The sequence below is a fragment of the Miniopterus schreibersii genome (genome assembly GCF_964146895.1).
Source record: "Miniopterus schreibersii genome assembly, chromosome: 18".
Taxonomy (NCBI): Eukaryota; Metazoa; Chordata; class Mammalia; order Chiroptera; family Miniopteridae; genus Miniopterus; species Miniopterus schreibersii.
In genome coordinates this window covers 36,539,453-36,562,635 of record NC_138121.1, presented here as the reverse complement: position 1 = coordinate 36,562,635, position 23,183 = coordinate 36,539,453, and the positions used below count along the sequence as shown (strand labels likewise).

Here is a 23,183-nt window from a genome sequence, read left to right as displayed (position 1 = left end):
CGCCGCCGCCGCCGCCGCTCGCCCTTCTCCGGAGCCGCCGCCGCGGCCGCCATTTGCACGGGGACCTCGGTGACAGGGCTCAGCGGAGGGGCGGAGGGAGGGGGGAGGGCCCGCGGAGTCCCGGAGGGCGGGAGCGACGCCGCCGGCGGGCCCAGCAGCGGCGAGAGCGGGAGCGGGAGCAGCAGCAGCAGCAGCAGCAGCCGAGGCCGGGCGTGCGCCTGAGGCGCGGCGGCGGCGGCGGCGGCGGCCCTGCGGGCGGCCGGGAGGGGCGGGGGCAGAGGCCGCCGCCGTTTGATGGATCCGAGGATCGCCTGGTTCCAGCCAGAGCAGCTCGGACCGTCCAATAGTCTGTGGATGCAGATCTGGGAGACGACCCAGGGGCTGAGGAACCTCTACTTCAACCACCACTGTCACAGCAGCGGCGGCGCGAGCGGCGGCGGCGGCGGCGGCGGCGGCGGCAGCAGCACGGCCACCGGTGGGAGCGGCAGCAGCACCGGCAGCCCCGGCGGCGCGGCCCCGGCCCCGGCCCCGGCCCCAGCCGGCATGTACCGCTCCGGGGAGCGTCTGCTGGCCGGCCCCGCGCTACCCGCGGAGCAGCGGGACTTCCTGCCCCTGGAGACGACCAACAACAACAACAACCACCACCAGCCCGCGGCCTGGGCCCGCCGCGCCGCCGCGGGCCCCTCGGCGTCCCCGTCCCCCTCGGCGGCGGCGGCCCCGCACTCTGCCACCGTCCCCGCCGCGGAGCCCGCCGACCCGGCCTCGGGCAGCAGCAACAAGAGGAAGCGCGACAACAAGGCCAGCACCTACGGACTCAACTACAGCCTGCTGCAGCCCAGCGGAGGGCGGGCCGCGGGGGGCGGCCGGGCGGACGGCGGCGGGGGCGTGTACAGCGGGACCCCTTGGAAGCGGAGGAACTACAACCAGGGAGTCGTGGGGTGAGTGGCGGCCCCGCGGCCTGGTGCCTTGGCCCTTGCACACGCGCAGCGGGGCACACGCCCACAGAAGGGGGGTTGGGGGAGCCCGGGCGAGGCCACCCCCCTGGGCCGCTTTGGTCGGTGCCTCTCTGGGGCCTGATGGACATCCCCTCATCTGTCCACCATCCACCCTTTCCCCTAACCCTCCTTAGGGGTCCGCACCTTTCTCCTCTCCCCCAGCCTTCCACACCCTCCCTTCGCCTCCCTTAGTCATCCACACTCTCCCTCGTAACTGTCTACATCTTCTCCGACCCCTCTTATCCATTCATTCTTTCCTCCCATGCCCCACCCCCGCAGTCAAACACACCTTCCCCGATTCCCTTCAGCAGCCCTCCCATCTTCACACCCCAAGATGAGGTTGCTTAGCGCAGGCAAATCATTCATTCCCCGAGAACATTCCTGTGTTCGTGCCTTTTGATGGAACAGGACCTGGAGGTGCTTTCTTTGCCAAGAATAGAAACATCCAGAATGCTCCTCCCCCTCCCCCTCCCCCAATCCCAAACAGGAATCGCCAGCCAGTAAGGCTTTGCCTGCTATTGACCCTTTGGTCCATCATTTTATTTTTTATTTTAAAAAATTTATTGTATTAGTGGGTACAATATTCTGTGGGGCACGAGGAATGGGGTGACAGCTAAATTTAGGCTGGTGGAAATGGTGAGCTCTTCTTCTGAGGCCCATAGAACTTTCTAGGAGTTCATGGTCCTTGGCCCCAGCTTCTGACTGTAAAGTTGCCCTGGCAGAGACAGCCAGTGCTTTTCATTCTAGAGGTAACTGTATGCTAATGAGTGAATGTTGCACCACTAATGACAGTCTGTTTAAAGTTCAGCTGTTACAAAATGCAATCTTACCTGACCCCTAGTGAGTTATGTACATAAGTAGGGAATGTTTTCAGCTAGATTTCCCTTCTGGAAAAGCCCCTGTGCTGGAATAGAGTATTGGGTGTGTGTGTGGGGTGTGTGTGGGTGTGTGTGTTTACCTTGAGTATGGAGAATGAGCTTTCAGATGGCTTTCCATTTTTCAGATCCTGTTTTACACTGGGGCCATAGTAGGCAAATGAAATCACTATTAGTAAACCCTAGTGAAACCTTTTCTTTCGTTCACCCATTCAGATCTGCCCTGCCTTGGCAAGCAGAGACAGTTTTGAAGGCCGGGGTAAAATGAGTTGGTGGGTTCCATCTGCTTCTAGTGGGCTGGTGTCTGGTATATGCTACTATTACAACTCACCCTTTTTATGGAAAATGCAGTCAAGCCTTTCAGGACTGGCTCTGGGGAACATGTCTAACCTGTCCTCACTGTTTGGAGGGGAACCCTTTTAGGGTTGAGTCTGTTGTTGAGCTTCAAGGGCGCTCTCCATGGTCATCACATTTTAATAAAAGGCTCATGGTTCCATCCTGTTAGTATTGCCAAGACGAAGTGCACCCTGTGGCATAGTGACAAGCAAATTGATGTTGAGGGGTTCTGGTAGTTTCATTTCACAGGAATAAGCTCCAGTTAAGTGATAACTGTCAAAGAAAACCTTAAAGTTCCCTAATTTCATTTTACTGAAGCTTCTGCGTGTATATCTAGCAAAGATACATTATAAATCCAAAATGCTGGCTGCCTCTTTCTGTTAATTAGAAATTGTCCTGTCCTCTACTTGCTATTTATTGTTGAAGGTACTATAAAAGGGTCACATTTGAACTTACGTAGAAGCAATATGGTCTTGTTCCTGATTCAAATATTATACTGCCCTCAAAGGGATTAAAGGGAGGAATGTTTATTTCCCAGAGGGATTACTGTTTAAAAACTGATTACAAACCTGTTTTAAAACTACTTATCACTTCATCAGACTTTCCATTTTTTCTTCCTCCTTTAGAGGAGGTCAGCAGTTTAAAATTTTTGTATTTAAGAGTGTTTTTGTAAGAGTGTCTGGGTGCTTAAAAATTCTTGTTTTGATTTATGGATCCTTGTTTTTTTACTTTTGTGGAAGTTTTGCTATTTTTAATACAGATATTTTAAAAATCTGGGTTCAAGATGCATTGTTATGCTATTCTGAGATTAAATATAGTAAAACTGTTACCAACATTCTGAGTTCTTGGCATGTGACTGCCATTTAGCTAATAGGTTAACCAGTTGTGGCGGTCCCTGGCCTCCGTAGGGAGGGAGAGGAGAGAAAAGCACACGACCAGTGGACTAGAACTGAGGGACAGCTGTATACCTGCTCTCACATCATGCTCTCTGTGTTCTGTGCTTCGGCCAGATGGGTTGATTTGCTGCCTGAATGCTCCAAGGTTCGGTGCAAAATCCCGACTTGTCCGTCTCCCAGGTTCTTGATGTTTTTGGTTTCTCCTCTGAACTCTTGAAGTACTTGCTTCATGCTGTTGGTGTAGCTTGCCTATGTTTACTTTTCCTTTGATGGATATGTTCCTTCTTACCCGCTAGGTCACTAGTTAAGATGGAAATTTCTTAAACGTAGAGTAAGATACTTGGATTTCATCCTGAAGTCTTCATAGTCCTATTTCAAAATTAAATTTGCCTGGCTCACCGTCACAGCCTTCTCCTTGTACCCACAGACCCAGGGAGTTTGTTCACTTTCCTTTTCTTCTTTAAAAAAAAAAACTTTTTGTTTTCAGTCCTCGCTTGAGGATCTATCAAAAGATCAACTGATTGCCTCCTGTGTGTGTCTTGACCGGGGATCCAACCTGCAACCTGGGCGTGTGCCCTAACCAGGAGTTGTACCCAAGACCTTTTGGTGTATGGGCTGATATACCAACCAACTGAGCCACACCAGCTTAAAGGTGTTTTCACTTGCTCTCTTTCTTGGGATCCATTTCCCTCCCACACTTGCATGGTGTAGGAAGCAGCCCGCCTGCTCCTTCTGGTTGTCCATGAAAACGAGCCATAAGCCCTTTTCTTTTCAAAAATTTAATTGTTGATCGTCATGGAGAAAGAAGAGATGACAAAAAGTAGCAAACACAGGAAACTTAAGGAGGTTCAGAGTCCTTGGTCTGAGCCCCTGTGTACAGAAACTTCTTGTGAAAGGTGCTTGGTGCCTGTCCAGGCTCATTAGAAGAGGTTTGAGTTGGCTACGCTGCCAGATCTGGGACTATTTTTTCAAGGCTTGGATGATTTTGAAAGTCATGTTTTGGAGTACATATGTGACATGGCCAAGAAGGCCCTGTCGGGAAACCTTGGTTTAAGGACTGATCTCTTAAACGAGATGATGGGATGGGAATGGAAAGAAGAGCAGATGTGAGCCGTACTTCAAGGTTAAGATGGAGAGGATTTGGATCACCTTTATGGATTTAATAATCTACTACAGCCTTGACCTTGAGTGATTGGGGAAATGTTGGTGTTGTTGGTTTGGAACAAGAGATAGGGTAATGTTGAGGTGGAGCTGTCCATCGGGGAGTCGAAATTTGGGGGCTGAGATGTCATCCTCGTGCACTGGGGCAGTGTCTTTCCTGTGTCCATTGTCCCTCTGTCACAGTCCAAGGTGCTGACGCTGTTCTTCAGCACTGGCATTAGGGCCTCTCTGCTTATTTTTACATAACATGATCAGTGGGATTGGTGTTAGTGCTGGGCTCCAAAGCTGTGCATCAGGCAGTTCAACATGGGTTGAGTACAAAAGAATCTAGAGGCCTTATTCCATGTGCTTGCTCTAAGCATAATTTCTGTGTGTTTGCAGAGGTAGCCCACAGTAATTCTTTAGTGAACTAGGATCTCCGGGTTATTAAATTTTGCTGCATTGGGTACTGAAATGTGCCTTCAAGAAGACATTACGTTTTCTGCCGTGTAGAGCTTACTATAACAGCGTAATTCATATCTGAGAATTTGCCAAAATCTATTATACTGTGTTAAACTGAGTTGCTTTCATGCCACAACTCATCATCTGTCCAAAGTCTGTGTATAGCGAACACTATCACTGGCAGAATCATTGGCAGTTCAGCACGTGGAATCTTTTTCAGCCCCCACTAAGTGTTTAGCGATTGGAACGGTGAGTGAATAGAGTTTTTGGCGTCTGCCCTGTGCTCACACAGAAAGTTTAGCATACTGCAGGGAAGGATGAGAAAGGGGTACTAGAAAGTTTAAGGCAGGGAGGGCATGTGTTAGAACATTTCTGGTCCTGGTGTGCTCAGTGGCCTTGTATCCCAACTTCCTCCAATGAATCCTGATGTCAGGAGCCCAGAGGGTCCACGGGAGGAAAATTCAGGGGCGCCTCTGCTGATAATTTGATTCATCAGATGGTTGTGGTTAGATGTTCTTACACCTGCTGAAGCTGAGAAAAATTTAAGCCATTATTTTAATGGCAAATAGAAAAACAAGCTGTTGTATATGGTTTCACTCAGCTTTCTATTCTCCCGTCTGTTGACTCCATTAGAGTAACATTTAGTGGAGGAAACTATTTCAGGATCACACCCACAACACTAGAGATTGTGTGTATTAATCACCAATTTACACATAGGTATGGAGTAATCTTGAAAGGGATATAGGCCGAAGAGGATGTCTATTTGAAGAATTCAGGGCCAGTTCCCAGCAGCTGGTCTGAGAATCCTGTCTTTGCTCTTTCCTACAGAGATGACTGGAGAGCTTAGCCTCCTTGAGGAACTCAGGGGAATAGAGGAGAGGGTTCTTCCTACCCCTAGGGACTCAGCTGCTGCAGAGCACCACAACATCATTTTACCATTTTCAAAATGACACAGGCCCAGCTTGCATGCTCAGCGGTTGGGCATTGACCCGGGATCCAGGAGATTGTGGTTTGATTCCCAGTCAGGGCACATGCCAGGGTTGCGGGCTCGATCCCCAGCAGGAGGCAGCCAATCGATGACTCTCTCATCATTGATGTTTATATCTCTCCCTTTCTCTTTCTCTCTCTGAACTCAATAAAAATAAATTTAAAAAATTACAGTTATATATTTCTAAGATTATATATATTTACTTTATCCTTACCTCAGGATATTTTTTTCCCATTGCTTTTCAGAGAAAGTAGAAGTGGGGAGGGAAACATCGATGTGAGAGAGACACTTGTACTGGTTGCCTCCCGCTTGGGATTGAACCTGCAACCCAGGTACGTGCCCTTGGCCGGAATCGAACCATGGACCCTTCAGTCCGAGGGCCAATGCTCTAACCACTTAGCAAAACCGGCTAGGGCTCTAAGATAACATTTATTGAAGTTGAGACCTCTGAGCTAGACTTTTCATTCATTTGGACCTAAACAGCAGGCGATACAATTATTTCCATTCCATAAGTTGCTTGATGACGTAAGAGACTCTTTTGTATGCTTAGGGCTTTAGGCTATGGAAATTTGAGTTAAAGATTTTGAAAAAAACCTGAACATGGGGTCGTATATGTTGTACCTTGGCTCCTTACTCACTTGAACCATTTCATGTCTGAAGCAGTTCTGGCCGTGTGCATAAGATATGTCATGTAGATCTGGTAACTTAGCTCAGGAATTCCAGCTCAAGCTGTACTTTCTGCTGAAGTAGTTGGAACAGTACAGAAACCTATGTTTTCAAACTGCTCAACCAAATCAAAGTGTTCATGGTCACCTTTTAATCATATTCCAAACTCTGTTAAACCTTCCCCATTTGTTACGTTATTAACATTCTCATGGATAGCCCCATCTAATGTTTTTATTTTTTACATTTTATTTTGAAATAGAGTGACAGAAATTTGCAAAAAATAGTACAGCAAGATCCCATGTTCCCTTCACCTACTTTGGTGCAGTGATAACATCTTACATAACTATAGTTTGATATCAAAACCAGGAAATTGACATCATTACAATCCACAGCCTTTTTCGGATTTCACCAGTTTTACTCATTTGTGTTGCATGTGCAACTTATGACTTAAAAGGGCCTAATTTTGAAGTTTTACTTTGGTTTTATTGTTAGCAGTGTCATTTTAACACTTTTTCTTTTTTTTATCTTTGAAGTACTTTGTAGTGTTCCTTTACATGTCGCTTTTTTCTTAGAAACAAGTATAGAGCTTGATTTCATTTTCTAAAAACATAGGAAAGGATAACTGCAGAGTTGCTTTGAAAATTTAGAGTCCTGTCCTTTCATACGTCATGAGTAAACTTTATTTTCTCTTGGCTTGCCTCTGTTTGGGGAATTAAACCCTATGGTTAGTGGTGGTTTTTTGGTGGTGGTGGTGCTGGTAGTGGTCAGGTTTTTTTTAGTGTTTTTATATCTGAACAATGCTTTTAGACTGTGTAGAATAAATACTTTTATCTTTGAGCTGATCCTAGAATAAACCGGGTTTCATCAGAACCATTTCCTGGGCTGAGATGGGATCTGGGCTCTTTATTTTTCCCCCCACCAGCTCCTTGTAGTCACTGTTTTGATTTTGTCGTAGTAACATAACTCTTTGCACTGTCTAGTGTTGTAAATTTCTGCAAAAACAGAATAAGAATCCATTGGGATTGTGGTGGTGGAGTTTTAAAAGTTAATTTCCAGTGATTTGGATTTAATAACGTGTTAGGTCTGTGGTGAGGTCTGAAATGTGGGCCTTTCTTCCCTGAGATTAGTTACCCACCCTTTATTTTCTTCTTTGTCTGAGGTGTTACAACACTGCTCCTTAGAATATACCTGTTTTTAAAATCAGCAAATATTTTACACACTACTAATAAATGCTAATTGTCAAAAACTAGAAAATATAGCTAAACCAAAGGAAGGAAAAAAAAATAACCCCTATTATACTACTACCAGGATATAACTACCATTAACATTTTGGTGTTACTATTTTCAGGCTTTTTAATGTGTGTATACATTATTTCCTTTGTTGTTCTTATCAATGTGGACTCCTACTGTAGGTATACTTAAGAATGTGTTTTTTTTCCAATTTAAAGAATTTTTTAAAAACACCACCTCACACCTGTTAGAATGGCTATTATCAAAAAGACAAGAAATAGCAAATGTTGGTGAGACAGTGGCAAAAATGGAATTCTGTGCATGTTGGTGGGAATATAGATTGGTTTAGCCATTGTGGAAAAGAGTATGAAAATTCCTTGAAAATTTAAAAATAAAACTACCATATGATTGAACAAATACCACTTCTGGATATTTATCCAAAGAAAACAAAAACACTAAGTGAAAGATACTGCACCCCCATGTTCATTGCAGCATGACTTATTGTAGCTGAGACATGCAAATAACCTGTGCCTCCATTGAGGGATGAATGGATAAAGACCATGTGAGGGGTATATATATACACATATATGTATACACACACACACGTACATACAAACATACAGTGGAATATTATCGACGAAAAAGAGGGCAGTCCTGCCATTTGTGAGGACTTGGATGGACCTTGAGGGCATTATGCTAAGTGAAGTGAGTCAAACAGAGAAAGGCAAATATCGTGCGATCTCACTTATATGAGGTATCTAAAAACAAACGAACAAACGAACGAACAGCAGAAGCTTATAGGTAAAGGGAGCCGATTAGTGGTTGCCGGAGGTGGGGGTTGGGGGATGAAATGGGCGAAGGTGGTCAAAAGGTATAAACTTCCAGTTATAAGTCCTGGGGCTCTAATGTATAGCGTGGGGGCTGTAGATAATACTGGATTGTATATTTGAAAATTGCTGAGAGAGTAACTCTTAAAACTTCTCATCAAAAGAAAAGTCTGCATGTACAGTGACAGATGTTAACTACAGATTGTGGTGATCTTCTCCCAGTACAGAGGTGGGCAAAAGTAGGTTTACAGTTGTTCATATGGAAAAATATGCTGTATACAAACATCAAATTATTATGTTGTGTACCTGAAGCTAATATAATGTATGTCAATTATACTTCAATTAAATTTTTAAATATGTAAGAATTAAAAAAAATTTAATTTATTGAATTTAGAAAGAGAAGAAGGGGGAGAGAGAGAGAGAGAGATCGAGAGAGATCAATTCGTTGTTCCACTTATTTATTCATTGATTGGTTAAAGCTTGTTTGTGCCCTGACCAGGAGTCAAACCTGTAACCTTGGCGTATCAGGACCAGGTTCTAACCAACTGAGCTATCTGGCCAGGGTGAAAGAATTTTTTTTAACAACTAAAATTTATTCTCTCACAATCTGGTGAAGTTTGAACTGGTTTTTATCCTAAGATTATTTTATTTGGGAGAAGGCCATCAGACTATTGTGGCAATACTTTTTGACTTAAACATTTTTATTAATATGACAAACATCTTTTCATGTAAAATACATTTCTATAGCATTTTTCAGCACCCTGTTACCTTTAGAATGACTCTGTATACCTACTATATGTGGGCGTGGCATTCTATTGATTGAACACACCTTAATATATTTCACCGATCCTGGGTTGGACATTTAGTTTGTTTCTAATTTTTTTAAACTTATTTTTACAAGATATAATTCACATACCATCAAATTCACCCTTTTAAAGTGTACAGTCCAGTGTTTAGAAGGTTGTGTAACCATCACAGCTAATTCTAGAACAGTTTCATTACCCCAGAAAGAAACCCTGTACTCTGTCACTCCCCACTCCCCTACCCCCTCAGCCCCTGGCAGCCTCATACAGACTTTTTTGTCTCTATAGATTTACTATTCTGGACATTTCATAAAAATGGAATCATGTACTATGTGGACTTTTGTGCCTAGTTTCTCTCACTCAGTGTTTTCAAAGTTCACCCATGTTGTAGCATGTACCAGTACTTAATTCCTTTTTATGGCTGAATATTCCATTGTATGAATATACTACATTTTGTTTATCCATTTATCCTGTAATGGACATTTGAATTTCTACGTTTGGCTATTATAATTAATGCTGCTATGAACATTCATGTACAAGTTTTGGTGTACACGTTTTCATTTCTCTTGGGTGAGTACCTAGGGGTGGAATTGCTGGATCATATAAAGTGGCTGTAAAATTTTCTTCCCCACTAGCAATGTGTGAGGTTTCCAGTGTCTTCTTGTCACACTTTTTATTATCCGTCTTTTTGATGATAGTCATCCTACTGGGTGTGAAGTTTTCTCTCATTGTGGTTTTGATCTGCCTTTTCCTAATGACTTATGATGTTCATGATGTTGAACATCTCTTCCTGTGCTTATGGGCCAAACGTATACCTTTGGAGAAGTATTTATTGAAATCGTTTGGCCATTTTTAAAATTGGGTTGTCTTTTTGTTGAATTATGAGAGTTCTTTATATAGATAGATACTAGACCCTTATCAGATAGATGATTTGCAGATATTTTCTCTCATTCCATGGATTGTTTTACGTTCTTGAGAGTGTCCTTTTGAAGCACAAAGTTTTGTTTTCCTGTTTGATAAATTCAGTTCATGTATTATTTTTTCCTGTTGCTTATGCTTTAGCTGTCATATCAAAGAAACCATTGCCTAATCTAAGATCATGAAAATTAACCCCTAAGAGTTTTATAGTTTTAGCTCTTAACATTAGGTCTTTGATCCATTTTGAGTTCATTTTTATATATGGTGTGAGGTAGAAGTCCATCTTCCTTCTTTTGCTTGTGAACATCCAGTTGTCCCAGCGTTCACATTTTCCAGAATGTCATTTATGTGGCCAGTATGTGGCCTTTTAGATTGTCTACTTTAAGCAATATTCATTTAAAGTTCCTTCATATCTTTTCCTGGCTTGATAGCTGATTTTTAAATGCTGAAAAGTACTCCATTGTATGGATGAATCAATTATATACTGAAGGACCTCTTGGTTGTTCTAAGTTTTAGCAATTCTGAATAAAGCTGCCATCAGCATCCGTGGGCAGGTTTTTCTGTGGACATGTAGACTCATTCATAATATTCCTTTATTACCCTCTTAATGTCCATAGGATCGGTAGTGATGGCCCTTCTTTCATTTCTGATATTAGTAATTTATGCCTTCTCTCTTTTTTTCTTAGTTAATCTGGTTAGAGGCCTATCAATTTTAGTTTCATTTATTTTTCTCTATTGATTTCTTCTTTTCATGATTTCTATTCTGATTTTAATTATTTTCTTGTCATTTGAATTTAATTTGTTTGTCTTTTTTTAGTTTCCTAAGGTAGAAACTTAGATAATTGATTTTTAGATATATTTTTAGAATATTTGCATTAGGTACTATAAACTTTCCTCTGCTTTCTCTGCATTCCACAAGTTTTGATAAGTTGTATTTTCATTTTTGTTTTGGCCCATGTTTTATTTAATCTCCAAGTATTCTGTTTTCAATCTCCAAATATTGTATTTGGGGGTTTTCCAGCTATCTTTTTGTTACTAATTTCTAGTTTATTTTTATTGTGGTCTGAGAGCATACTTTGTATGATTCCTGTTCTTTTAAATTTGTTAAGGTGTGTTTTCTGCCCCAGAATTGTAGTTTGCTTATGTTTTTTGTTTTTAATGTAACTCTATTTTATGTGACTTCAAAATAATATATGGTTTAAAAAATCAGACTGAGGCAACCCAAGTGGTATATACACACACAATGGAATATTACTCAGCCTTCAAAAGGAAGGAAATTTGACACATGCTTCAACATGGATGAACCTTGCAGACATGCTGAGTTAAAATAGCCAGTAGAATAGTGGCTGCCGGGTGCTGGAGGGAGAAGAGAAAGGTGGGGAGTTAGTAGTGTTCAGTGGGGACAGAGTTTCATTTGGGAAGGATTAAAAAGTTCTGAGGCAAAGCTTTAGTTATGCAGGATAAATAAGTCCTGGAGATCTATGCAGCATAGTAACTAACAGTGTATTGTATACTTAAAATTTGCTGAGAGGGTAGATCTTATGTTAAAAGATTTTTACCATGCACATTAAAAGTAAACAAAGGGCATAGGAGGAAACTTTCAGAGGTGGTAGATATGTTTCTGGCTTTGATGGTGGCGATGGTTTCATCAGTGTATACTTGTCCCCAAACTTGCTGAGTTGTATACATTAAATATTCAATATTTTATGTCAATCGTACTTCAATAAGTGGTTTTAAAAAAGTTCTGTGGATGGATAGTGGTGATGGTTACATAACAGTGTGAATGTCCTTAATGCTATAGAACTGTACACTTAAACATGGTTAAAATGGTAAATTTTATGTTAGGCATATTTTACCACAATTTCTAAAAATGGGGAAAAAGTTTAAAAATCAGAATATTGACAAGAAAAAGGTTAAAGAGTTATTTAAAATTTTTCTTTGTTTCAAGTGTTTGTATTTGTTTTGGGACTGATGTGACTAGTTTTATTCTCATTTGTGATTGACCCGATAGAACATAATTATGTTAGGGTTTCTTATGGTATGAGGAACAGGATTTTTATGTGGACCTACACAAAACTGTCCATGTGATGAATTGGGTGCTTGCAGAGGATACTCATGCATTCATTCATTTAAGGACCTCTCTGCTCATGGACTGGACTGATTTATAGCCACATGGTGGAATCATCATGGGGTTTGAGATCAGAGGATTTTCAGAGGTCATTTAGTACTTTTTTTTTTAATCGATAATTTGAACCTCAGACAGGGTAAGTGGCTATACCAAGTTTCATAGTAGTGGAGTGACTTTATCTTTACCTGTAACCAGGGCTTCTTAGCCCTTGTTTCTACTGGGTCTCAGCATACCTGTCAGCCTAACTGTGATTTCAATTAAACCTGCGGTTGGCGTCCACACTCCCCTAGCTTGCCCCTGTGTTCCCTACAGCCTGTGCAGATAATGGTGTTCTGCTGAGCAAGTTTGATAAGGGTAAGTCTCAAGCCAGTTACTTCAAAGCAGGATCTCAATCTGAGGAAGTTAAAAACAATTTCTTTTTTTTAAAAAAAAGTATATTTATTGATTTCAGAGAGAGGAAGAGAGAGACAGAAACATCAAGGATGAGAGAGTCCCTGCTGGGGATCGAGCCCACAACCTGGGCATGTGCCCTGACCGGGAATCAAACCTCGATCTCCTGGATCCTAGGTTGATGCTCAACCGCTGAGCCACGCCCAGCTGGGCTAGAAACAATTCCTGATGACCGGAGCCCACTCCTCAGAGATTCTGATTTAATAGATCTGTAGAGGGTGGTGGCTCTCACATCATAGTTTAAAAATAATAAGCATATGCAGCATAAATATACTGCTTTAAAGGATCGTTTAATACATGGGTTCCCAAACCGGGCTGATTATCAGAATCCCCTGGGGAGCTCAGAACCCTCACACCTCAGGGCTACAGAGGGATTCCTAGTTGAGGAGGGATAGGAGATGCTGGAGGTCACCTGAGGTTACGCTCAAGATAGAATAGCTTTGCCTCCACATGAAACCAGACCCAGTGAATGAAACAACTTCAGAGTAGTTACATGGGCCACAGCCATCATTTTAATGAAGTGAAGTTTGGCTCAGGCCTTGTAACATACTTGTTTATTGGATTAAAAGTAAAAATGCTTGCCCAGCTGGCGTGGCTCAGTGTTTAAATGTTGACCTATGAACGAGGAAGTCATGGTTCGATTCCCGGTCAGTACACATGGCCTAGTTAAGAGCTTGATCCCCAGTAGGGGGCATGCAGGAGGCAGCTGATCAGTGACTCATCATTGATGTTTCTCTCTCTCCCTCTCCCTCTTTCTCTCTCTGAAATCAATAAAAACATATATATTTTTAAATGTTTTTATTGATTTTAGAGAGAGAAGAAGGGTGGGGAAGAGAGAGGGAAAAACATCAGTGTGAGAGAGACACATTGACTGGTTGTCTTCCGCCTACTTCCAGGTCGGGGCCTAGAATCGAGCCTGCAACTGGCCAGAATTAAACCCGGGGCCCTTCAGCCCATGGGCGGATGCCCTGACCACTGAGGCAAACCGGCTAGGGCAAAACATACTTTTTTTCTTAAAAGTAAAAATGCTTACTAAGGAATTTGAGATTATATGCAAGATTTTTTAAAAATTTGGTCTTGTACGAAAGTGTTTTTTTTTCTGTTTGTTTATTGGGTGGTAAGAGGGTCTGGGTTTGTTTGTAAGCAAGGAAGAGTGTATTGTTGGAGATGGAAGGGTGCTTGTGTGTTTAGACATGAAGACCAAGTGCCTTCGGTGCCCTTATCACTTAGATTCCTGTGTTCATATGGATTTGAACTTCCTTACTGGAACATAAGTTATGTGCAATTTACCATGAAGAGGTTTTTCTTAGTTTTGATTATGTAAGTAAGGCATGAATTTATTCCCCTTCTAAAAACTTAAAGCATTACAGAAAAGGCAGGAGTCTCACATGGTCCACCCTTGTGGCCCCAGCCCCTTCCTGGGAGGTACTGATTGTTCCCAGTGGCCCGTGGATCCTCCCAGAACTTTCCTGCCAGGTACCCTGACCATAGAAAATACATTACTTTGTAACTTTTGCTTTTTTCCACTTAAAATATATTGGGAATTTTTTCACGTCGGTTTAAGTGCTATGTAAAATTCCAACTGCGTAGCTGTACCATCATTTTTTAAACCATTTCCCATTGATGACCACAGAGGTGGTTCCCGTGTTGCCAGGGCCAGGGCTGCAGCGGACATTCTAGCGCGTGCCTCCGTGTGCGCGTGTACTGTTTGTGCTGGGAGGGCGTGGGCTAAATGCTAAGTTGTCTTCCAGCCAGGCTGTGATGGAGTTGGGGGGCACTCAGGAGAATTTGCTGGACTTGCACATAATTGAGTGAAAACACAAAATAGCAGAGCACATGTCAGTGTTTTGTTTGTAACTGTCACAGTGATGAGGCGCGTTTTGGGCTTGCCACCCTGAATGTCTGCCTGCCCAGTGCCACTGTGCTGGATGTTGACTTGGAAGCATTTTCAAAAAGTGCTGAATTAGGTTAGTGATGTGACGATGATTAACAGATAATGTTGCCAGAATAATTGTGTCAAAACAGCAAGAAATATCAAGAGAATTTGATGCATTCTGCATTTCTTTGGTGCTTGCCTCTTGTAATAGTGTTAGAAACTTTAGGTTGCATATTTAATAATTTTTCTTGTATTTTCGACCAACTTGACTATAACAACAAACATGCCAGTTCAAAGCAGCTCTTCATAATAAGGCATTAACTATTTATTAGTCTCCATAAACTCTTGTTTGTGTCATTGTAGAAGATCCATTTTAAAAAATAATTTTCATCTACATGAAAGGTCTTAATGCTTCTGCTAGCGTGCCTTTTGCATAGTCTTCTCCCTGTGTGTACATAGTCTACAAATGCAGCCTTTTGGAGGGGGCGGTAGGTATATTTTTCTATATCAATACACCATCGTTTAATTAGGCACTCCGTGTTGGTGGACATCTAAGTGGCTTTTTATTTTCTATTGTGAATAAAGTGTTAGGAGCATACAGAGTGTTTGCTTTTAAGCTAGTTTCTCTATCCGTGTTCCTCAAAAGAAGATTGAGGGGTTTCTTCTTACATGTTTCCAGAAAGACCGTGACGGTTAACACTGAACGAGGGAAAACTGTGACCGCTTTTCTGAGGGCTTCGCAGGCTCCTCTCTTCTTCTCCCAAGTAGATTAGGTTTTATTTTTGTGCTTGGTACAGTTGTTGTGAGACTTTTGCCCCATGGATGGATTTGGTGGTGTGTGTTGATGTATGTGTAAATGTGTTAGTTATAATGTCATTCTACTTTGAGGTTCACTAGTGTGTTAGTGTTTTTATTTTTCTCATGCTTATCACTTTCTTATCTGAAAGGGAGCTAACAGTGGACTTGGCACCATTGAATTAGAACATTGGCTGTTTGTCCTTGGCCAGAAGATCAATCACGTGCCCAGCAACAAGGTGAGATGAACAATTCGGCAGTTCCAGAAATGGGTGGTTGTGTTTTCCAGTGGAAAAGAATGCCAAACAGTTGTTTAGGTCTGTGTCACCTTTTCCATGAAATGAGACAGGGCTCCCTAAGTGTAAAGGTCAGTTGAAGGACATGTAATATGTGTTCATTGGTAAGGAAATTAATGGTGGAAGGGTTTTATTTGTGACCTTCTGTGGATGCTTGAAGCTCATCCTATGAAACCAGCCGTGCCCAGGAGGGAGCTGACGTGAGCAGGTGCAGATTCACTCCTCCGGTGACATGTGAGAAGCTATTGGGACACTAGGATAGGTTGTTTTTACATTAAAAGCTCTGAATGCCTTAGATAAGTGGCAACCCTTTGATTCCTAGGTCCCCTTTGGGTCCTAATATAATGTGGTCTGCAAGTGTTTTCAGTCTTTCAAAAAGGATAACAGCTTGCTTGTTAACTTGCTCCACGTGCTAATAAAATATCAAGTTGCAAAAACAAAATCAAGTTGCTCTGTTTGGGGTTTTGTAAGTCATTCATTACTTGGATGTACGTTCTTCTTGTTACTGACTTATAGACTGTGCTGTTCCTCTTACTTTGCTTTGTGGTAGCATCCAGTTACCTGTTGATGGACGTTTGGGTTGTTTCTACCTTTTGTCTCTTGTGAATAATGCTCTGAATGTTGGTGTAGAAGTATCTGAATTTCCGGTTTCAATTCGAGTTTACACCTAGCAGTGGAAGTGCTGGATCAGACGGTAATACTATGTTTAACCTTTTGAGGACCTGCCAGACTGTTTTCCACTGCAGCCAAATAATTTTACATTCCCCTCAACAATGCAGGAGGGTCCTGATTTTTCTGCATCCTCACCAACATTAGTTTTTATTTTTTTAAATAATAGCCATCCTAATGGGTTGAAATGGTATCTCGTTTCGATTTGCATTTCTCTAATGACTAATGAGATTGAGCATCTTTTTCTGTGCTTATTGGTCATCTGTATGTCTTCTTTTGAGAAATGTGTATTCAAATCCTTTGCCCATTTTCATTGTTAAATTGTAGTTCTTCAGATATTTTTGGATATTAATTCTTTATCAGATATATGATTTGCAAATATGTTCTCCCATTCTGTTGGTTTTCTATTTCTTTATTGATAGTGACCTATGGTACACAAAAGTCTTCCATTTTGATGAAGTCCAAGTTATCTTTTTTGTTGTTGTTGCCTGTGTTTTTGGTATTATATCCAAGAAAGCATTGCCAAGTTCACCATCAACTCCCCAGTGTTTCCTTTTGTAAGTTTCTAGTTTTAGTTGGTAAGTTTAGGACTTTGATCTATCCTGAGTTGATTTTTGTATGTAGTGCGATGTAAGGACCCAAGTTCATTGTTCTGTATGTGGATGTCTAGTTTTCCCAGCACTAGCAGTCAAAGACTGTCCTTCCCTATTGGCTGCTCTTGACACCCTAGCTTAAATTATTTTTATTACAATGTAAGAATGCACGCAAGTATAAAATTCTTATCCTTAAAATATTATAAAAACAGAACAGATTAACACATTAAATATAGATAAAATGACGAAACCAATAAAATGAAAATGAACTTTATGATACATATAATTAACTCAAATTAAGTGGCTACCCAGTGCGCGGATGGCGTGCCTGCTGCGGGGTTGGGAGTGCGTTGCGAGTGCCTTTCTCCCTTGCCACATGCCCGCTCAGCTCTCTCACTACCCTTCTCCATACTGAAAACCACAGACCTTCGCAGGGTGCCACTTGACCTCTACTTGGCATGCATGCATTGTACACCTGTCAGGCCTTACTCTGCTCTTCACTCTTAGTACAGACCAGTTACATTCCTGTTGCTTGGCCATAGCCTGCGCGAAGTACAAAAGCACACGTGGGCTGGTTAAAAGCCTGGACAGCCCTCTGTTCCCAGGGAAGCATCTGGATGGTCCAGAACAGGCTAATGGGAATGTTTTTAGAGAAATACTGAAATGAAAACACAATTTAAAAATTCTCATAGAGAACAGGTAGACTTGGAGCTGTGTCTGCAGACTTAGTTCGAGACACATTTCTCAGTGTTTGACAGCATTACTTTATTTCTTACGCTGCTTATGAGTGTAATTCTTTTCCTTCAAGTTTAAACAGTTAAGAAAGAGATGCTGACAGTCAAGTTTGGAGGGAGGAGCTTGTTTTGCCTTTTTCCCTTTTCTTTCTCTGTGGAAGTTACTTTAGGGCATGCCATGCTGCCTGCCTTCTGTCTGCCTCTGCTCTCCTGGGTACACAGACTTCAGATTTCTTATTGCTGATTTTTAGTGTTTATGTTTTATAGCCTTTTCCCTTGAATACAACCGAAATAAAAGCTTGTATTCCTAATCTTAGATCAAGATGTATGTATTTAGCCATAATTTTACTGCCAAAAATCTGTTAGGCAGCTTTTACTTCATTAGTTTCCTTTCATGTAGTTAGCATGACCCTCGAATACCTTCTCTTCTCCCATTAAATTCTCAGCTGAGTTGTTGCTAGTTAAAGTAGGATCCTGCCCATTTGATTCTAAAACGTGGGACGTGAGTTATGGTGAGATAACGCTGTGAAGAAAGAACTTTCATATTCTTTTGTTTATAAATGCCTTTGACACTTGTTTCCACTTGAAGATGACTTCATCCTAATGCTTGTTTGAGGAAAGAACCTCTCACCTCTTCAGACAGGTCTGGGGACAAATGACTGAGACCTGAACTGAGTCCCCGGCCATCTCCAGTCAGGAAGTTCTCCCTCACACTCTCTCCAGTGCATTTCTCACTGGTGTGACCTCCTATATAGAGCTCCTGAAGTCAGACTCTTCTACACACGCATGAAGTGGTACGCTAACCTGTACCAGGAGGTGATACATATTTCTGTTAGGAATCATGTACAGGGCAGTGCACAGACTGCATGGTGGGGACTTGGTGGACTTGATCTATCGAGTTACTCTTGGATGGATTATGGAGCTACCTACACAGCAGGGGTCAGCAAATCCTTTCTGGGAAGATAGTAAATATATATATTTTACTGATAAGAACAGATACTACACTTGATCTTAGCCAAAAGGCCGAGAAGCGATAAAATATATATATTTTAAATATGTCTTTATTGACTTCAGAGAGAGGAAGGGAGAGGGAGAGAGGGATAGAAACATCAATGATGAGAGAGTCATTGATTGGCTGCCTCCTGCATGGCCCTACTGGGGACTGAGCCTGCAACCTGGGCATGTGCCCCAACCAGGAATCGAACCATTGACCTCCTGGTTCATAAGTTGATGCTGAACCCCTGAGCCATGCCAGCCAGGCGATAGTAAATATTTTAAGCTTTGTTGTTGTTATGGTCTCAACCTCTTGGCTCTGCTGTTGCAGTACAGGACAGTAGTCACGAATAGTGTGGGGACGAATGAGCATGGTGACGTGCCAGTGAGACTTTATGTATGTAACTTACACCTGTCCCAGAATATTCTTCTTTTGAGTTCAGTCATTTAAAAACATAAGAACATTCCTACCTTGTGGGCTGTTCAGAAGTAGGAAGTGGACTGGGTTAGACCTGTGGGTGTGGTTTGTTGATATAGAGGAATTAGTGGATATTAGAGGTGGTATGGAAGCCTGGTGGTGCTTGGTTATTCGGGCAAATACTTTAGAGTTAGCTTTTTGGTCCAGGTAAAGAGCCAAAGGACTACAGGAGTTAGGCTGCTAGAGAGGAGTAGTAGACTCAGACTGTGAAGATCCTGGAACCTCAGGTGGGATGTGTGTCTGACGGGACAGGGATTTAGGGACTGGACCAAGGTTGGGCACAGTGCTTGGCAGGTCATTGCCATCCATAGTGTTTGTGGGAACATAAGTAATGAGAAGGGGATTGAAGGGTGGTCCAAAAAGGTAAGTGACAGAGAAGTGACTGGTCAGATCCTCCCATTGCCCTTGTGTGTGTGTGAGCTCATGAAGACCTGAGGCAGAAGCCTGAGGGTCCGTAGGGACTTCTGGGGTCCTCCCAGAGCCGCTTTGAAGGCACTCACATGCGCCTCCCAGATGCAGGCACTGAGGCTGCGGGCAGTGGTAACCTTTGAAAGGTCTCTGGGCTGGGAAAGTCGGGGCTGGGACTTGATCTTATTGGTTGCTTGTTCAGGTGAGATCTGTTTTTCAGGTTTGGTTGTGCTGTTGATTTTCTGTGATCTCGGGGAAGTCAGTAAGTCCTTATTTAAAAACAAAGTGTTGCCCTAGCAGGTTTGGCTCAGTGGTTAGAGCATCAGCCTGAGGAAAGAAGGGTCCCAAGTTCGATTCCAGCCAAGGGCACGTACCTTGGTTGCAGGCTAATCCCTGGCCCCATCAGGGCTCATGCGGGAGGCAACCAATCGATGCTTCTCTCTTGCTCTCGCTCTCTCTCTCCCTTCCACTCTTTCTGAAAAGCGATGGAAAAATATCCTCAGGTGAGGATTAAAAGTAATAATCAATAAATAAATAAAAACAAAAACAAAGTGTTAGTTGTTAGAAGATAACCCCTGCCTAGTGGTCCTCACAGAATTACGGTGGATGACTGAGTTGGGGAACTGGGAAGAGCTCTTTGAAACATGAACTACCACGGAGAAGTGGATGCTTGGTCAAGGCCAAGCCCCTGCAGTGCTCAGGTCCCATCAAGCACAGCCCTCAGCCCAACACCAGAAGCAGGAACTGCATCTTTGCAGAAACCCTCAAGCTCTGAGTTTCCTTTCCTTTCCTGCCCGCATTAGGCGGAATAGAGGCTGAGACAGAATAAGGCTGGAGTCGGAATGACAGATTAAGAGCGAGCTGACAGCAAGTCTGCGGAACCTGCACTCAGAGCCCTGGTCTTGCTGGGTGGGGGGTGCAGGTGCTCACAGTAAGGGCCTGGGTGTGAGGGCGAGGGAGGCCTTACATTGTGTGTGGTGTCATAATGGAGCACATTTTTGTCGTTATTAACAGGTTAGCATGTAGAGGCAAGTTTGGCCATACTTACTTTTCATTTGCTATTAGTGAGGAGTAAATGAGACATTGTTTTATTTATCATTAAAGGGCCTCTCTAAAGTTATCAAAGTGTCCACAGTCTCTTCCAAAAAATGTATGTGTATAAGATATATATATGTAAAACTTTGGGAGACTATCTAATAGATCTCTTATTTTGTCCATAGGTTTTCAAAACTTTAAGCTGTGTTCAGGGACTGAGGATACATGTAGTGGGAGTCTGTAGAAGGTCGATGAGTGAGCATTATCATGATAAAGTGCTGCCTGGCCCAGTATAGTCACATTAGAAATGCCCTGCAAATAGCAACTGTATCAGGCTCACTCTGAGTGGGAGAGAGTCAGTGCAGAGGGACTTTGCAGTGCATCACACACAGGTGACTGCTGATAGCCGATGCAGATTTTGAGAGAAGGTAGGTGGTAGATGAGCCATGTGTATTTAAAATAAATTTGGTCTGAGACCTAACATACTGAAACAGTACAGGGTCCAGATGAGCTTTATAACCAATGTTTTAAATGTTATGCACTTTAGAAAATTAGTTTTTCTGTGATCTGGTTGGCTGCTCAATGAAGGTGTCAGACGTAGTTTTTGTTTTGTTTTGTTTGCTATTATTTTTGTTGTTGTTGTTCAAAATATTACAGATGTCCCTTTTTCTCCCCAGTGACCCATTCCTCCCCGTCCCACCCCCCTCCCCAGTCCCTCTCCACACCATTGTCTGTGTCCTTGGGTTGTGCATATATGCATATAAGTTCTTTGGTTAATCTCTCCCCCTCCCCCCTCCATCCCTCTGACATTCGTCCATCTGATCCATGCTTCCATGTCATTGAATCGTTTCTGTTTATCAGTTTATTAAGTTCTTTAGATTCCACAGATAAGTGAGATTATGTGATGTTTGTCTTTCTCTGTCTGGCTTATTTCGCCTAGCATAATACTCTCCAGGTCCATCCATACTGTCCCAAAGGGTACGAGATCCTTCTTCTTTTCAGCTGCATAGTATTCCATGGTGTGAATGTCCCACAGCTTTTTTATCCACTACTGTTGGGCTCTTGGGCTGTTTCCAGATCTTAGCTATTGTAAATTGCGCTGCTATGAACATAGGGGTGCATATATTCTTTCTGATTAGTGTTTCAGGATTCTTAGGATATATTCTTAGAAGTGGGATCACTGGGTCAAATGGCAGTTCCATATTTAATTTTTTGAGGAACCTCCATACTGTTTTTCATAGTGGCTGCACCAGTCTACATTCCCACCAGCAGTGTACTAGGGTCCCCTTTCTCCACACCGTCGCCAGCACTGTCATTTGTTGATTTGTTGATGGCAGCCATTCTGACAGGTGTGAGGTGATACCTCATTATGGTTTTAATTTTCATCTCTCTGATAATTAGCAATGTTGAGCATTTTTTCATATGTCTCCTGGCCATCTGTTTGCTACTTATTGAGTTAAGAAACTAATCTAGTTGGGAATGATGGGGGACAGTTGATTAGTAGTAAGGTAGTGGGTTGCTGTTTGGCTTTAGACATTTTTGTTGTTAGGATAATCTTAGCGGCTTGTTTGTGAAATTTCCTTAGAGGGAAGCCACATATTTTGAGTTGTTGCTTTTCTTTTAATCACTGTCATTATCATCACCCTCATTGTCATCATGGGAGGAAGAAACTACTGTGTTCCTTTTTCTGGCAAAAGGTATAATGCTGTTGAAAATGGCTTCATTGAGAAAAGCCTTAAATGAAATGTGTCTGTAAAGGAGTACAACTTTAGTAAACTAGGGATATGCAGACACGTCCATAACCTGATAAAGAATGGCACTTTCAAACCAATACACAACATTACATGAAATACTGGAAACACTTACTGTTAAATCAGAAACAGGACACGATGCCTGGTCTTACCAGTGTGATTCAGCCTTGTCTTGGTAATTCTATCCCATGCAGTAGGGCTAGAAAATTGTCTGGTTGGTTATAAAAGAAACATACAAAAGTCCTTAGCTTTGCCCTAGCTGGTTTTGCTCAGTGGGTAGAGCGTTGACCTGTGGACTGAAGGGTCTGGGTTCGATTGCAGCCAAGGGCATGTACCTCTGTTGCAGGCTCGATCCCTGGCCCTGGTAAGGGCTCATGCGGGAGGCAACCAGTTGATGTGTCTCTCACATCATGATGTTTCTTTCTCCTCCCCCCCACTTCCACTCTCTCTGAAAAGCAATGGAAAAAATATCCTCGGGTGAGGATTTAAAAAAAAAAAAAGTCATTAGCTTTTCTGCACAACAATCAGAAAATATAATTTTAAAAGGGAAAAAAGATTTCACTAGAGCATCAAAACCCCCAAATAATTAAAACAAAGCCAGAAAGATGAAGAAAATTAAAAATGTTACAGTGGGTGACATAAAAGACTTGAAGATATTAAATCAACGCCTAAATTTGTTGCTTGATGTAATTCAAATAAAAATCTTAGTGAATTTTTTTCTGAGGGGGAGAAGAAGAAACAGGCAAGAGTAACTAAGAACTTTTGAAAACTGAAGAAGAGTCCAGGGGAGGATTGATTTGTATTAACAACTGCTTATGGATTTACACAAGAATTTTAAAGG

The 23,183-nt window shown here is 42.3% G+C and overlaps 1 protein-coding gene across 2 annotated transcripts in view; it reads left to right on the top strand.

Annotated features, from left to right (window-relative positions):
• The first annotated feature begins 237 nt into the window (after positions 1-237).
• The window catches only part of TENT4B (terminal nucleotidyltransferase 4B), a 48,257-nt gene continuing 25,311 nt past the window's right edge, over positions 238-23,183 (top strand). For both annotated transcript variants that reach the window (XM_081119817.1, XM_081119816.1), the window contains exon 1: positions 238-938. In XM_081119817.1, the coding sequence (XP_080975943.1) occupies positions 295-938 (644 nt within the window). In that variant the 5' untranslated portion in view covers positions 238-294. The remainder of the gene's footprint in view (positions 939-23,183) is intronic.